The 18,265-nt window shown below is 39.0% G+C and overlaps 1 protein-coding gene across 1 annotated transcript; it reads left to right on the top strand.

Moving 5' to 3' along the window:
* Nucleotides 1-672: 672 nt before the first annotated feature.
* slc30a9 (solute carrier family 30 member 9) lies at nt 673-14,470 on the top strand. Its single transcript, XM_061724918.1, has 18 exons — nt 673-786; nt 2,434-2,573; nt 3,336-3,533; nt 3,745-3,792; nt 3,933-4,032; nt 4,292-4,384; nt 4,505-4,587; nt 5,383-5,441; nt 5,893-5,963; nt 8,819-8,977; nt 9,257-9,392; nt 9,472-9,511; nt 9,608-9,679; nt 9,941-10,048; nt 11,358-11,523; nt 11,937-12,066; nt 12,836-12,949; nt 13,032-14,470. Exons 2-18 carry the CDS (start codon nt 2,468-2,470, stop codon nt 13,074-13,076), a joined length of 1,728 nt encoding a protein of 575 aa, XP_061580902.1. The 5' UTR covers nt 673-786; nt 2,434-2,467; the 3' UTR covers nt 13,077-14,470.
* Nucleotides 14,471-18,265: the final 3,795 nt, after the last annotated feature.

Below are 18,265 nucleotides of genomic sequence, written 5' to 3' on the forward strand. Positions count from 1 at the left end.
ATTTTCTATCCATAATGTTCCAATATTCCTTACTTATCTATGTGCAATACTATTCCATCTTTTCAAGTGCAATATTCTTCCATCCATTCAAGTGCAATATTCTTCCACTCATTCATGTACATTTTTATCCTCCCATTCACTCTTTTTTTTATAGTGTATAAGTATATTCATGTTTCCTGTTTTTCATTTTGTTGTTTACAGTACTTGTTTACATAGTCTTTGCATGTGTGCACTTTTACGGAGCTGCTGCCTAATCTCATTGTAGGCCTACCAGTATAATGATAATAAAGGCTTTATATTATATTCTTTCTATTCTATTAAAGGAGGCATGTTTTTAAATTATGTGTATACTTCCCCTCTATTTTGATTGGAACAGGGCAATAATGTAGCTTCCTATTAAACTAAACGTAAACGTTTTCCATAATGTTACTTCTTATGTTTCCAAAATACTTGTATTGCATTTTGTTTTATAAAATTGACGTTTTTATACACAAATTGTTAACTCTGTACATCATTGTCCAGCGCCAGTGAGATGAACTCTCACTAACGTGACCTTGTTGGTACAATCCATAACACCCCGCGAAATCTCGCGATACAGGTTTACAAATAATGACATGTTCCGTGCATTCACGCGAGAACAGCCTCGTCACAGGTACGTCACAGGTCCCGGGTCACGTGTGTTTGTAGCGCTGGTTCCTTCTGTAGCTGTAGTCGCTTTGCCGTCAGTGTGAGTTTAAACCCGAAAAATGGACTCAGATTATGCACACGAGACGTCTCCTTAGAAAGGTTTGTACCTGTTTGAATGACCTGAAGTGGATGCACTTTCGAGACGGTTGCAGCAATACGGGAGTGGTTTTAAAACGCTACACTTGTTACTTTCAGGAGCTAGCGAGCTTATCCCTTGCTAGTTTAGGGGAAGCCGGGTTTGGGAACGTCTTAGTCCAATTTGGCCCCAATTTGGCCCAATTTGGGAACAGTTTGGCCAGGTTTGATGCCAGTTTGGCCAGGTTTGGTGACAGTGTAGCCTGCTGCAGCAGAATCGACGTTTACCTGGGAAGAACCAGTTTACTGAGAAGCCGATAGTCGTTTGTTTGATATGAATTGAACCGTTTTAACTGTGTGATTCTGTAGTCAAACTAGTGCAAACGCTGATGGCTGGTGATGCCGTCTTTAAAATCCTGAGGATATTTCTCGGTGCTAATCCGTCCGGGGTTAGGGTGAGGTTGACAGGCGGGCATGACAGTGATCTCGGTGCTACCCCTAATATTACTGCTTATTGGAATCATTTCACAGATCATATTGATTGGAAAAAAACTTGGATGCTTCCTAACAAGTTTTTAATCACAAATAAGGTTAAGGAGGTCTGTTACAAAATCATACATAAATATTCATTTTTTTTCCATTTCATTTATTTATTTATTCAAACAGGTTAAAACAAAAACAAAATAATCAGAATGCAAAAAATGTATATACCGAAAAAAAAACAAAGAACAACAAAGAAAACCATAAGCAAAACAAAGCAAATTAAAGAGACAAATCTATATGTAAATACATATTTCCTGTTTCAAAGGGTGTAGGATGAAGTTTAAAAAAACGTTTCTAGTCCTACCCCTTCTAATGTTCTGTTTTTACCGTTTCTTCATTTCACACAACTTCAAAAGAAAAGTATAAAAGAAAATAAAAAGTGGTTCAGCTGAGCTAGGCACTTTGGTCATTGGCTGTCAGTTCATGTGTCCATTTTCGTTTTGTATCCATACAGAGTAGTGTTTTTAAAGATTTGTTTAAACTTACTTAGTGATTTGCATGATTTCATGGCATCTTTACAGTTGTTCCACAATTTGACTCCCTTCACTGATACACAATGGGTTTTGATGTTTGTTCGTACATGTTGTCTTTTAATATTATCCTGCTAGCCATTACATGCAGAAATTTAAAAGGGACATTAATACGAATTGTTCCTTCTGTAATTTACATCCAGAAACAGTTGTTCATTTATTCTGGTTTTGCTCTCATTCGAAAAAACTATGGGCAGATATTAGCAAATTTATTATTGACTCTTTCACTATAGATTTTAATTTACATTGGGAAAATGTTTTTGGTTTCCATTGTTTCCCTAAGAAAGAAGGAAAATGTTACTTTTTGATAAATCTGTTTTTATTTCTTGCCAAATTTCATATTCATAAGAGTAAATTTTCAAAGAAAACCCCTTGCTTTTATGTTTTCCAGAAAGAAATGGAACTTTACTTAAAACTAATCACTAAATCAACAAATGAAAGGGCTATTAAAACCGTAGACTTGTATAATATGTATAATCTTCTTGAATAACGAACATCACCACTGGCACATGTTCTGTATTCTATTTGTATACTGTTCCTGTATACAATTCTGTGATAATTCTTTAAAATAAAGTTTTTTTCATTTTTGCATTGTTAGTTCCTGGACTTCAGCTTTCAGCCCTCCAGCGAGGATGTTGCACAGCCTGGCCCACAGACCCTGGCACGTCTTCTGCAGAGTCTCCCTGCAGCACAGGTCCCTGTCTCAGCGCTCCCCGAGGCTCCCCCAACCGTGCTACGGTGAGCTGAGACAGATGCACTCATTTAAATCATATTTTCTGCTCGGCTAAATAGTCCGTGGGCCAGAGCCCAACATTTCACTTGTCAGTACCACTCAAGGTGACAAAACTTACTTATAATTTTTGGAATTTTGGAATTAGATGATATTTTGGTATGATAACCCTTCCTGAGTGGCAGCTGTATCATAGTTATCAGCTCATGAAGTTACCCATTCATTCATACCCAACATTCATTCAAGCTACGATGTGAATCTTTCTGACCAACATAGAGGTCACTGCAGCTCTTTAAACTAGAGACAACACACATTTTTACACAATTTTCGCCTAAATTATATACTATCTTTTAGCCCTGTGTCATCTAGGAACAACAGAGACACAAAATACAAAAATTGGAATACTCACAGGACCATACGGATTCAGGAAATTTATAATATACCTACACATCTTAGCTTGAATGAATGGTATCATTTTACAGGGGACCTTTTAAGCAAAGACAATATTGAGAAACAATGATAGATATCCTGTACATGAGTCTAAACCAGGATACGCACTAGCATCTAAAATGTAATTTTCTGAAGGGGGTGGGTACATTTATGAGCTGATAACTATGATACAGCTGCCACTCAGGAAGGGTTATCATACCAAAATATCATCTACAGACATAGATATTTTCAAAAAGTATAAGTATGTTTTGTCACCTTGAGTGGTACTGATATCTGGTCTGGCCCATGGACTAAAAGGCCTGTTATTGTGTGTTGAACAGGTTGGCAGAATGGAGGCATACACAGGTTGTGGTTGAGCGTTCCAGACTGCCGTGTGGCGTCTCTGGGACTGGGAAAGGTCCAGCACTACTCTACCTCTGACAGTAGTAAGGATGGTCCTCCAAAATCCCCTTCTGGTGATGCTCCTTCAACGGAAAAGGTTGCACCTGGCTCTGCAAGAGTCACCGCAGATTCACCAGGTAAGGCTATGATGTTTGGAATTTGTAACATGAACACTAATGTTTCAGAATCTGGTTTCATTGATTAAGTTATCTCTTTCAACATTTATTACATCATATTCCAACACCAGTAACAATCTGATGAGTTAATAATTAAACAAAAAGAAGACAATCCAAAAGATTTAGTCTTAAATCAACATCTCTGATATAATTATAATCTTTGCCGTGATAGGCACTGCACCTCAAGGGCTGACTCAAGCTGAGACCATTCAAGTGAAAGGTAATGCCAGTGTGTAACCAAAAACAAAATTGTGTGTTTTTACTCTAAGTTTATATTACTTTCACAGAACTATTTTAGACTGCTGGTTTGATTTGTTTTGGTACTCATTTGGTAATCATTTAATCTTATTTTACACACAGTTCGAGCAGTTCTAAAGAAAAGGGAATACGGAGCAAAATACACCCAGAACAACTTTATCACTGCTGTTAGAGCCATGAATGAGTTCTGTCTCAAACCAAGGTAACTTTTCATCCTCTTTGTAGCTTTTACATTTTTTTTTAATTTAAAAACAGCAATCCCTTTCTCATTAGTGCTGAGTAGAATGAGAGACTGATGTCTGTCTGCTCGGTCCTAACTGAGAACCGTACTGACCACAGATTCCTTTGGGTAATAAGTAAGCATGTTGTTGAGATTAGCTAATACGAGACTGCCTGTCACTGCTAAACTGGAGACTAATCTAAATCCTCGTCTCGCGCCCTCCCCCTCTTCATATTCACAGTGATTTGGAGCAGCTCCGGAAGATCAGAAGGCGTAGCCCTCACGACGATACAGAGGCTTTCACTGTTTTCTTGCGGTCAGATGTGGAGGCCAAGTCAGTGTCATTCTGCTTTACATCGCAACATATTTTTTTAAACTTATCTTCAAACAAGTCACTGATCAAAGCACTAGATTTTTTGTTACTCAAATTATTTGTTCTCTGTGACCTTTTTAGAGCCCTAGATGTATGGGGAAGCCATGAAGCTCTGGCCCGGGAGAGAAATCTCAGGAAGGAGGTGGAGAGAGAGTACCAAGAGAGTAGGGTTTCTTTTGTATTTCTTTTCCTGACTGTCCTTTGTGAGCATTGTGTTGCAATGGAATCCACTGTAAACAGATTTGGCTATGACAGGGAGAGTCTCATGAGAATTTGGGTTGTCACATTTGTCTATTCAAGATGGAGCTACATCTGGAAGCTGGTAAACTAAATCTTGCAACAGCACGTGGTCTCCTTACAGCTACCGGCACCATTGTTCCTACACAAAATAAATGAAAGACTGAAAATAATGCATTTATTAGGGTTTTCTTAGCAGTTGAAGAGAAGGTAATAGTTTGTGCCAGTTCAGTGCCAGTTGTGTAGTTAATTCTTTCTCATTATTGTTACAATGTACAATTATTGAGCTTTAGAGAGGCTGGGGAAGTGACTTTTATCCTCTGGAAGTTACTGCCAAGTCTGTAGCCTGAACCACTTTAGTGTTCTGTAATAGAGGGTGGAAATCTTTATATTTCTTTAAACCAGTGATCTAAGATTCAATAATTTCATTCTGTAAAATGCTGTTGACTGCAAACATGTTTTAGCAGTTGAAATTGATGTTTATGGTAAAGTAACAATCTCCCTGCTGCACCTTCATATTTGATGGATGGCGATACAAATAAGGCTATCATCAGTTTTCTCATCTAACTATCCACCAGAAAACCAATAAGTCAAAAGTTGAGCTGTTTATTGGCGACAGCAGTGGTGAAAACACGTTCATTTAACCTGCTGATAATTGATTTAGCTGTATTGAGTTGTTTGTTTCGCTCTGTGAGACGGTGTCATTTGGATCTTGTGTACAGATATTTTTCGGAACCAGCAGTTGTTGAAAGAATATAAAGACTTTTGGGGTAACACAAAGGTGAGCACCATTTTTTTTTAATGTCTTTTTTGCCTCCATTTGTCTAAAAAGACAGATGATCTGTGTGGTGTTTTAAATGTGAATGATGGCGTGGACAAGTTGCCTTAATAATACTTGCTTGTGTTTGTCTGGTCTTTGTCCCGATTACAGAGGTCAGTGTATCTATAGGACAATGACATTCATGTGGGTCTCTGTCTGTTTTGTATGATGCTGATGTTACTTTTGTCACTGCTGTACCGTACCTGTGTGGTATGAACGCAAGGCAACACATTCAAAACATTTACATTATGTAACCACTAAATATTGCACTTTATCAGCAACGCAAAGGGTATGTGATCTATACATTTATAAAACACTATTGACTAAAGGGGCCGCCAGGTTTGGTCTTTTACTGCCAGTAATGGTCCCTTGTGGAGTATTTATTTATTTTCTTTATTTTTGTGTCATGAAGCCACGATCAGGCAGCAAGAGGGCGACATTTCTACAAGGGCCGGGGAAGGTGGTGATGGTGGCTATTTGCATGTAAGTTTAAATATTCCTTACCCATCTTCTCCTTTTCTGTTTTCTCTTCTGGATGTTTTTGTTTTTCTGTGAAGCTCTTTTGTACTTGGAGACTTTCTGAGCTGTAGCACACAGTGGGAGGCATTGGATTAAAGAACTGAATGTCTGTTCGCAGCATGGTTACTATACGCAGCAGGTTGGATAATGATCAGAAGACCGCACGCTTGGAAGACTGCAGGAAAATAAGCTGGGGGCAAATTGACTTTCAAAAGTGGAAAAACAGATACTAAATGCAAACAGCAGAGCTACTTTGGATGCAAAAAGATTTTAGATGGTTTTGAAGTATTTTGTTTAATGTCAGACTTGTCTTAAAATATACTCGGCTTATTAAGCCCTTCCAGAATGATGAGGCGATAACTGTTTTTAGCCCTTTGATGCATGCGACTTTAGCTAGCCATGTTTGCTCCTTGTCCAATTCCAAAGCTTATCCCGAACCCACTTGAGCCAAACTGAATCACTTCCACATAATTCCAGGGTTTCCGTACAAATGTTAATACTTCTCCTGGTTCATCCAGTCATTTGAACCGTCTCTGTTTTGAAAACTACACAAGCAAGCAGCATAAAAAAGGTACAACAAAGCACAAATAGTTTGTATTTTGTCAAATCTCACAAAAGTATTATAAAACCACACAGCAAAAAGTAAATGATTAAACTAGGGCTCTAATGGATTTCATACCACCACACAGTACATTTTATAAAAGAAAAGACACTGTAATTGTTATTTTGCTTCAAGTTTGTCATGTATGCGTTGTACCATTTTTAAAACAAGGAACAACATTCAAGAAGTCATATTGAAGACTATTATAACAAAACAAAAACAATTTAAAGTGCAGAAGAGCATCAGAGATGATACCTGCAAAGTCTTGGTCTTCTCTTAAATGAAAACATTGCAAGAAAAAAACATGGTTGGATGCTCAAAAAAGAGGCATAAAGAGGCGTGATACAATAGCCCTACTTATTTAAACTTAAGTTTTTTTCTTGATTAATACAGATACCTGCATTTAAAAAGTTCTAGCTTTTTAATCCAGGTTCTGGGGGTTTTCTCCTGTCATTGACACAGTGGGATGATGTTTCAAATGTCATCAAGCTCGATGTGTTGAACATTCATATGGCTTCCTTGCAATGCTGGAATGCCATGATCATTTGGACTGATACAATTAAATAAAGTATAAATGATTATATATATGTTGAATCAACATTTGTCCACTGCAGCTAGAGACCCTGAACTGTGACAAACGTGCACCTTCCTAGAAATGCAACTATGCCTCCGATTAGTGAGGGTCTTCACCAACAGGGAAGCAAAAGTTTTTCCATACTGGCAACTTGAGCGATGGAAAAGGCTTTCCAGGTTCCTCCTGCCCTGCATGCCAACACTGCTGCTCGCCATCCACCCTGCCAACCGGTTTTAGGTGATCCGTGATCTGTTGCAGCAATAATTCAAATGATATTCAGGTAAATAACTTGATAAAGAAATAAAACAAGCAGTATTTTCTGCTCTGAGATGGCGTGGGGATGGTCACTGTGACCGTTTTAATCAACAGTAGTAATGAAGTTCATTTTAACCAAAACAAACCATTTAGATGTGAAATCAATCACAAACTACAGTACAGATATTAGATAGATGCACAGATATTAAACATCTGTCCTTAAAGTTTATGACTGAGTGCCGATGCTATTGTGATTGTGTAACTTATAATTTTTCCAGGCCTGGAAGACTATGAAGGATTGAGGTGAAGGAAAAATGAAAGACTCCTTGACTTTTTTTTTTTTTTGGTAGTACTTTTAGGATAAAGTGTGATTTAAACTTCTGTGTCACAATGACAACTGGGCCATAGCTGGTGTTTATACTTGTGCGTTGTTGTGTTTGTGTCGCTCCATAATCACATGGCCAAGCGCTAGTGGTCTGTGCAGGAACTCCACGCAGCGATGCCTTCATGGACCTCAGATATGAAGATGGAGCAAAACCAGATCAGATCTTATTTGAGTTGGAGCCGTTTGAAGATTGTGGAGAAGTTGTAATTGTTGAGATCCTCATTGACCCACCCACAGTTACATTTCCGGTGGTGTGCACGTGAAACAGCGATGTAGGGTACGATAGTGTTCCCAGCACCACCACGAGTCTGCCCTGATGCTCTCTGTCCAAGCTGTTTGAAGTTCATTGGATAATGATGCAGAAAACTGGACATTTATATGATGATTTGTAAGAAAGCTTGAAGATTTTATTTTTCTGCACAATGCTTTGACCAAATGACTAAATGGTTTACATACTTGGAAACGTATTGCTTCTTTATTGTGGCAAATTATGCAGGAAGTGATGGAAACAAAAATGAGCTTAATTAATTTTAACATGAGCCTGAAATGCAAAACATTGTTCAACTTGAATTTATCTGAAAATCTTCCTGGTCAAACTTCTAAAGTTTCCTTTCAAAAAAGGTACGCTCTTTATTTCTATTATTTTTATTATTATTTTTATCAGGAACTGCATGAGTGGGAAGTTGGCATCACATGCTTCTGGGATGTCTATTAGATCAGGATGATTGTGTTAGAGCACACGTGCAGTCACATGGACACAGTGATGTGGACTCACGGGACTCGTGAGTCGAACAGTCATCGCACCGGAGGTCCAGTCAAGGTGTAAAAGCTGTCTCATAAATGTCAGAATAGAAAAAAAGAGTTTTAAACACATTTCAACATGAACGCAATCAAGTTAGATGATAGCTGTGTTTTTCTGGTTTGAGTCAACATAAGACGACCTTAACAACCAGATTGTGTTTTAACTGGTTGAACTGTTTTTTCTTTATTTCCTTTGTCCTCAGAAATGGGTTGAACTTCTTCTTCAAGCTCCTGGCTTGGGTCTACACTGGATCAGCTAGCATGTTCTCAGAAGCAATCCACTCTCTGGCCGACACCTGTAACCAAGCTCTGCTGGCTCTGGGGATCAGCCAGTCTGTGCGCAACCCAGACGCCGTGCACCCGTAAGCTGCTCGCCTCGCTGTCGGAGAGACATGAGTTGTAGCTCGGCGGACGTGTCTCCAAAAGGATACAGAGTCATAAATCACTCAGGAGTACAATCATGTGTAGAAAGGAAGTGGATATGTCTTTAGGTTTGCAGATGTCAAACTTGTACATTTAACCTCGCTAGTGCAAAATATTGAACAGAAGTGGTGTTGTTGTATTTGTTACAAGCGATGAGCGTCGGCATAAATATTTAAGAAAACCGGAGAGCCCTTAATGTCGGCTTCTCTGCTCTTCAGGTATGGCTTCTCCAACATGCGTTACATCGCCTCCCTCATCAGCGGCGTGGGCATTTTTATGATGGGAGCAGGTCTCTCCTGGTACCATGGCATCATGGGATTGCTGCACCCAGAGCCCATCGAGTCATTGTTATGGGTGAGTGTCTCTGAAACATCGTCTGTAATTCAAAACCCGTCTTAAATGGAGACTAACGCGTCACTCTTCATTGTTGCAGGCTTATTGTATTTTGGCCGGCTCTCTGGTGTCTGAAGGAGGTAAGTCATGATGATGCAGATTTAATGACGGCATCCGGTGGTTTGTATTCATATGACTATTTATTTATTTATTTATTTTTTTTTTTTCCTTACCAGCCACGTTACTAGTTGCCATCAATGAGATAAAGAAGAGCGCCCACGTGCATGGGCTGTCTTTTTATGAATATGGTATGTACATCTGAAATCTGGTGTCACATGAAATCTAGTCACATGATCTTGCAGGTCAACGTCCAGAAGGAGAGTTTAAACTCAGGCATTTATGTCACTGTTTGCGAACTGCAACATTCAGAATCAACTGATGTGTATTTGCTAGTTTGTTACGTAGTGAAGCACCGACCATCTGAGGTCCGTATGAGAGCATGTGAGACTGGATGATGAGCAGCTCTTTGCGATGCAGACTACTAATTTGAAATAATTAAAATGGTGCAGTGATGCAGAGCCGAGACCCCAGTACGAACGTGGTGCTGCTGGAAGATGCTGCTGCGGTGTTGGGGGTCATCATGGCTGCCGGCTGTATGGGGCTCACCTCACTCACAGGTAACCAAAACCCTGAGCCATGCCATCTTAGGGCCCGATTTACTAAGATCCTAAATAAAGAGTACTAAATTGCGTGTGCACTGAAAAAGTTTGCTTGTGCTGTTGTTGTGTGTTTTGCGGGTGATCAACTAAGATTGCGTGCGCAATTGATAACAGGTGCAAACCTCAGTATTTAAATGAGGTGTTGCGCGTCTTACGGTTTGCGGCGCAAACTTTAGTCGCAAGCGCCAAATGAAATTTGACGAGTTGGAGTTATAGCGATATTAGTGGAAGAAGCAAATTGTTGTATTCAGCACCCCTGCCGTGAAAAGCACCCCCTCGTATATTCAATGATAAGTAGACCAAGAAAAAAAACAACACACTGACACTTCAATATATTTATATATACACACTCACACAAACACATACTTAGGAGTTTATATTATATATATTTACAAATATTATGGAAGACAACACAGTAAGCAGGCTATTAATTAATGACATCAATAACCATTTACCCGATTTTTTTTTTTTTTTTTTTTTTTTTTTTTTTTTTTTAACCCGAATCCATGAGCGCATTTAAACATGAATCATTAACACAAAACTGGACGCTAAACAGAATGAGAATATCATTTTTGTCAGACGAGGGGGTGCTTTTCACGGCAGGGGTGCTGAATACTGCACAACACCGGGGTATGACAACTGCAGAACAAGTATAGGCGCACAATGAGAAACACTTTTTTCTCCATGAAAACACGTGATTTATTTATTATCACAAATAAAAAAATGAATGTGCCTCCTGTGGCAACCTTTTGCTGAATAATAACATAATAACATTGAATTAACATTCAAATAAAATATTTCTCCTTTTGCATGTGGAGATTAGCACCTTCCTTTCGAACGTATTAAATACAGACGCAATCACAATCCACGCAAAAACTTTCAGGCTTGGTAAATCTCATTGCGCGTGGTAAATGGACCAATTTGCATCTTTCCCTCCCAGTATTTAGCGATTTCTGGTGGGTACGCCCCATATTGATTATTCATCAGGGCAAAAGTATTAAATGAATAGCGTGTGCTTTTTTGCGCATTTGAGAGACGCAGTCCTCTTTGCACGCTGTTAGTAGATCAGCTGGCACTTTGGTTTGCGGGTGCTGTCAAGTTTGCACACGTTTTTACACACGCAAACCTTTAGTAAATCGGGCCCTTAGTCTGTTCTATTATTTATGAGTCTTTTATTGATACGATCAAATACCTGCAGGGTAATCTTCTATCCTGTTTTTTAGATTCTTAACGTTTGTACTCAATCAGACTCTGCTCCATGTCGCAGGTAACCCGTACTACGACAGCCTGGGCTCTCTGGGCGTGGGCACGTTGCTGGGCGCCGTCTCGGCTTTCCTCATCTACACAAACACGGAGGCGCTGCTGGGGCGCTCCATACAGGCGGAGCACGTGCAGAAGCTCACCGAGTTTCTGGAGAACGACCCTGCTGTAAGGTCAGCACATAAAAAGCCGCCGGTGTTCCTGCACTCCACCACTCCAGAACACAAAACAAGCCTTAAATCATTCATGCAAAGAGAAATAAATCCAAGCGAGTGAACCGGTCAGAGCTGTCTAACAATGACTTCATAACACAGCGTTTAGGTTCATTTAAAACATCTGATATTAACTGGACTTGAGATGCAAATGTAATTCTGCTCAGTTAATCGTTTTGGCTGCTAGTCACAAATATTTTTCAGAATAGTGTACTTTGTAAATTATATCCCTGACTAAAACCGTCGCTGTTCATTAATTGATGAGTTGTGGGAACAGGAGTTGCAGGAAACTTTGTGTATTTTTTTGTGTATCAGACCCATAAACGGGGATGCTTTAAGGGGATTTCCTGATGTTTTTATTTTGTTATGAGCAGGGCCATCCATGATGTGAAGGCCACTGATTTGGGACTGAGTAAAGTCCGCTTCAAGGCCGAAGTTGATTTCGATGGCCGAGTGGTGACACGGTCTTATCTGGAAAAACAAGACATTGACCAAATTCTTAACGTAAGTATTCATTCAGCACGATCCTTTTTCACTTCCCAATCCCTGCTTCAACACACCTGGCTCAAAAGAGTGGGTCAGCACCAGGATTGAGAAACACTAGTATTAAATCAAATCAAACTTTATTTATACAGCGCTTTTCATACACTAGTATTCCAAAGTGCTTTATATAATAAAATCAACATTTAACATAGAAAAACTCACACACTCATGGTTAAAAACACACATCTGGTCATTTTCAGACACATCCTCACTTTAATACCCACACAGCATATGTATACCCCTCCATCCCCCACATAGACATTAAAAACTTAATCACGAATATCATTTATAAAAAAAAAAAAAAAAAGCAACCAGGGCTTCAGTCAGACGAGGCCAAACTGTAACTAATACAATTATATCTACTTAAATGTATCAAGAGTCTTCACCCTTGGGAAAGCATTTCTTTTTCTTTTTTTTCCTTAAAGTGAGTGGTGTTGAATTTGTTGTCTTGATGAAACTCCAGTGGAGACTTTCCACAATGTTTTCAGACACATAATTGCTATCTGGACATGTCTGTTCCAAATGTTAGCACTTAAAAACAGTTCTTTGTGTAAGGGCAACACTTAGTGACGTCAGTCATGGCGTCCTAACTAAATATGGGTGCAAAACGGGTCGGTGCAGGATATGTGAGTCAAATTGAAAATAATTTGGTAGCATCAACTAGGTTTTGCTAAATCCAACACGAGTCTGCATGCTGTGTCATCTTGTGTTTGTATTTTTGCTGCTGCAGGACATTCAGCAGGTAAAAACGCCCGAGGAGCTGGAGAACTTCATGCTGAAACACGGGGAGAACATCATTGACACACTGGGAGCTGAGGTGGACCGCCTGGAGAAGGAACTCAAGGTACTAGAGGAGGAAAATGTAGTTTTTATTCTTCACAACAAACATACGCATTTGCATGTAACTGTGTGTATCTCCTTTATAGCAACGTAACCCAGAGGTTCGTCACGTAGACTTGGAGATACTATAATACCTGAGAGCCTCTGCCGAGGGAGCGTCCTGCTGCACCGTGGAGAACGTTAGGAAAGATGAAAGGACGGCCACGCCCGCCTCTACGGTCCGCCTCCCCTCCTCCGGCCGCTACCGCAAACAAGCCCCAAGAAGCTGTCAAGTCTTACCGTAGAATAGCCCACAAGCAGAATCCCGGACTCGATGATGGTCGGCGAAACTGTGAGTTCATCCTGCCAGAGATCCCCTTTCAGACTGGAGTGCACGGGTCTCTGGCGATGAACTCCGGACTGCCATTAGTCTCCTTGGATTTCAGCAGAAGTTCTCCCTCAGTGTAGTCTCCCGGCCGCTCACCTGACTTCACATTCCTCTGTAAACATGCCCGGAGTTGGATGTGGTCCGTTTGAAAAGCAAAACCCGGAACAGGACCAGTATCATTTACTAGACTTGTACTTTCATGTTAAGCTTGAACCGCAGTGATAGGGTTTCCTTCATGAATGGGGAAGAAACCTAAGAGCTACATATTTAAAGAAATCTATTTAACGACTAGACGATATTAGATTTTTTTTTTCTCTCCTTTTTCTTTTAGCATAAAAACTTAAAGAGGCTCGATGCAGCAATGTTGTCTTATGAAGACACCTCGTAGATTTTATTTCTAAGAGAGAAAAATATGAAAATTATGTTGAATTTATTTGATTTGTATGAAAGTGAGTTGAAGAGTGAATTGGAGAAAACAAACAGTTAAAACTCATCAATTAAAGGGGGAAAACATGTTTCCAGTTGTAATTCATCAGCCTACCATGATTAATTAGAGCCTTTTATTCGGCATCTTAATCTTTATAGAGGATTATATGACTAAATTTAACACACTGTGGAGCCAAGAAATGGTGTTCTGTACATATCTGACATTTAAATCTCAAATTTGAGGTTGAGAAACTTCCTGATTGGTTTCCAGCTGATCAGCAAACTCCTCTATATTTCCAAAGATAAAGCCACAGGAGGGATAAAACTCTTCCACCGTCTGTAAAGAAGCAGACTTTGATGATTTAAAGTACCAAACAGATTTCACATTTCACGGACTTTAAAACATTGTTTCAATAATTCAGGATGTCATCCTGAGCAGTGTATGTGTGGTGAAGGATCCCCAACTCGGTGTTTTCTTGTTCTTGCTTTTCGTCCTGTGTTTGCTGTGGGCAGACAGTCGCAGCGCTGGGATGGGCCGGCTGCAGACGTCTGATCCAGGAGGTGGGCCAGAGCCGTACAGCTCTGTTCAGAGGGGGATATATGTCTCTAAAGGTGTTAAATAGTGAAATATTTAGTGACTTTTTTTATTTTAATTTTTCTTTTTTTTTTTGCCACAGTTGAAGGACTTGGAATAAATTTGAAATAATTTATTAAATTATATTGCTTTCTTTTTCTGCCATGGGCTTGTCTCTTTATTTGACAGCATGTAAACATTACCCGTGTAATTATTATTAATCGTTATGTAATTATGAAAAGTCTTGCCAAGTTTGCACCTCCTTAAAACATTTCTTTGTCGGGGTTTAAAGCTATAATTGGATCATCTCATCATAGTGTATTATAGAATTAGGCAAATACATGTGGGCAACACTAAGTACCGGCATTATTTAATGGCTTACAGAGCAACCTTTATCACTAATAACTTGGAGCAGTCATTTCTTGTATTAATTTGTTGGTCTCTCACATTCTGGGGAGATTTTGGGCTATTTTTTTGTTTACAAAATGATTTCAATTCATTGAGATTTTATTTTTCTTCTTTCTGAGTCTGATGTAACTTGTTTTAAGCTACTTTCCATCAGTCTTCTGTTGCATGATCCAATTTTCACCGAGCTTTAACTGTTGGACAGTCTTACATTTACCCCTACAACACTTTGGTATGGAGACTCCAAGGAGCCCAGGTCACCACGCCTCCACTTCTGTGTCTCACAGTTTATACAAGGTGTTTTTCTTCTGAAGGGCTGTTTATTTTTTGCTAGTTATGGTCACTTTGAATCTTGCATCAGGCTTCCATGTTCATTGTAGACAGAAGAGACTTTGTTTGGAAATCAGACTATTTGTTTAGTCAAACATTAAGTTCTTAGTGAGGTCTGTATGGTCTGGGATGTAGAGATACTGTGCGTGTGTGTGTGTGTGTGCTTATATATATATATATATATATATATATGCACGCACACACACACACACACACACACACACATATATATATATATATGCATGCACACACACACATATATATATATATATATATATATATATATGTGTGTGTGTGTGTATATATATATATATATACACACACACACACACACACACACACACACCCCTGATCATGGCAAATCTTTGCTTAAGGCCAAGCTTTTCATCACAGTAGGACGATGAACTACTGTACAAAATGTTTGGAAATGGTTTCATAACCTCCAGATTGACGTGCAAGAAAAATTGCTTCTCTAAAACCAGTGTTTCATTCTTCTCAGTTGGCATTGGGTTAACACACTTGGATATCCCCGACCAACAACCTGCCAGAAGCTCCGCTTTTATAGAGGTTTACACACCTGCTGACAATCAGCTCATCAAGGGTTGCTGATTAGCAGCACATCTAAATCTTCGAAGGAATGGGGCACTTGGTATGGCCCATGTTTTTTTTTATTATTATTATTTAGGTTTGCTTTCGTTTTTAAATAATCGGCCTGAGGGGAGAAAAAGTTTATATGCTGTTAGTCTGAGGCTGTATTCCTGACAAGCCCTTCTTGCTCTGCTCTTACACAAAGATCATAAGCCTTAAAAAAAAAAGCATAACTATAAGTCCTGAGTGTCCCTCCTTGTCAACTTCTAAAGATGTTTGGAGTCTTTCCTGGACTTTTAAGAGTACAAACCACTGAACAAACCTAATATTTTGGGGCATTGCCTTCCGATGAATTTAGAAGTACACTGAAAAGAATAAATCTAAGCGAATGTAAATATAACACATCTGTGATATTAATTAAAAATGAAGTTTGTTGCTTTACATAAATACATCTAGTTTGGAACTTAATCTGCATTTTTTTCAAAAAACATTTTTTCCTTAAACGGCATTTATGTAATCCCGGCCAATCTTTTCATTTACACACAAACAACAAGCAATGATCTTGTTGTATTTACTTTTCCTTTAACAATTTGAACCTATTGGGCAGATTGATTGACCAACGTTTAGATGAAAAATGCTTTATTTGTTTAAGTAGAACACCACAGTAAAACATATCTTTCTTGATCTACTTTAAAAAAAAATAAGGCAACTTTTTCGCATGAGGTTTTTATGTAGATCAAGAAAGACTAGTCTTTGTATAAACTACTTAATTTTTTACTATGTACAAAATTCATTTGCAAGTAAAGTCAACTTAATTTTTGCAAGTAAAGTCAGCTTAACACAATTAAGTTGTAAATGTATCAATTACATACAAAAAATAAAGTAGTTTATACAAAGACTAGTCTTTCTTGAGCTACATAATAATCTCATGCAAAAAGTTGACTTATTTTTTTAAGTAGATCAAGCACAATATTTGTATCAGTGTATAAGTCCTGAGTGTCCCTCCGTGTCAACTTCTAAAGATGTTTGGAGTCTTTCCTGGACTTTTAAGAGTACAAACCACTGAACAAACCTAATATTTTGGGGCCATTGCTTTCCGATGAATTTAGAAGTAAAAGGTACATTTTTCTTCTTGCTCTTTTTATGTATTTATTTATTTTAATTAGAGGCCCATTTCCTGCTCAGATGTTTTCATGCACTGCAAAAACTAAAAATCTTAACAAGAATATTTGTCTTATTTCTAGTTAAAATGTCTCATTTTTAGTCAAAAAATCTCATTACACTTAAAACAAGACTCATCACTGGGAAAAAAAAAACAATTTTCACCTGTTTCAAGTAGATTTTCACTTAAAATAAGTAGAAAAATCTGCCAGTGGAACAAGATTTTTTTTTTTTGCTTGTAATGAGAAGATAAATCTTGTCCCACTGGCAGATTGTTCTACTTATTTCAAGTGAAAATTTACTTGAAACAGCTGAAAATTGTCAAATAAGTTATTTTTCTGGTAATGACTCTTGTTTTAAGTGTAATGATATTTTTTTGACTAAAAAATGAGACATTTTGACTAGAAATAATACAAATATTCCTGGTCAGATTTATAGTTTTTGCAGTGTGGCATGTAACCCCGAGTCCATTAGATGGTGCAATTGTGGAGCAGCGAGGAGGGCTCTCTCCTGCACAGCTGACGTCAACAACAACAGTCATTTCCAGCCAGTCTGCGCATTGACCGACCGTTCAAAACATGACGCGCAGCGCCGCGGCCGGACCACGCTCGACTACTCGACTGAGATAATGTCTCTCCGAGCCGGGAGCGAGGACGCAGTGCGGACGATCCCCCGCCATCGCAGGTTTTTTTCCACGTCCGAATGTTGTGTTGACATTTTGTCGGGGTTGTTGCGGCGCATATCAATGTCACGTCTCGTCATGCCATTCCCGAGCCAGTTCTGCCACTGCCCATCATCCCGTTTCATGTCACCCCATGTCTGCCGAGGAAAAAAAAAAAAAAAAGGTCGCTTGTAACGATAATGTTTGATTTAAAAATTGATTTAAAAAAAAAAAAAAAAAAGAAGAAACAATAATTGGGGTAATCTTTGTAGGCTGCTGGAAACGCGTCGAGAGGTGTCTCTCGGGTGTGGAGATCGCTGCTCCTCCATCACCTTTCTGCATACCTTCTTTCATTTTTCCTCATTGATGCATTTTTGAAAATGACTTAAAAATACATCGATGTTTGCGATATTGTCGATGCATATTTTATTTTTTATTTTTTCGTGGTGTTTTTTCGTCTCCATAATTCAGCCTCTTCGTCTCCAGCAGCGCACAGATGGGGGCGCACTAAAACCCAGCGCGGTCATAGATTTTCATGAAAACCTCCCTCCATCTCCTCAAGCCTGTGGTTATAAAAGCCAATACTCCCATTACTCCCCCTGCGAGGAATTCAATTATAGGATTGGATATTTTATGCAGCAAAAGTAATCATCCACCGTTGCCCTGTGCGTCCAAACGACGCGCGGCGGTCAATGGCATCATCTCTCCATCTCTCTCTTTTTATTTCAGTCACAGGAGGATGCAGGAGCATCTAGAAGAATCCGGATCTCCATCACCACCCTGCTCCACGCTTTTAGCCTCTTTACAG

This window comes from Cololabis saira, chromosome 7 (genome assembly GCF_033807715.1).
Source record: "Cololabis saira isolate AMF1-May2022 chromosome 7, fColSai1.1, whole genome shotgun sequence".
Classification (NCBI taxonomy): domain Eukaryota; kingdom Metazoa; phylum Chordata; class Actinopteri; order Beloniformes; family Belonidae; genus Cololabis; species Cololabis saira.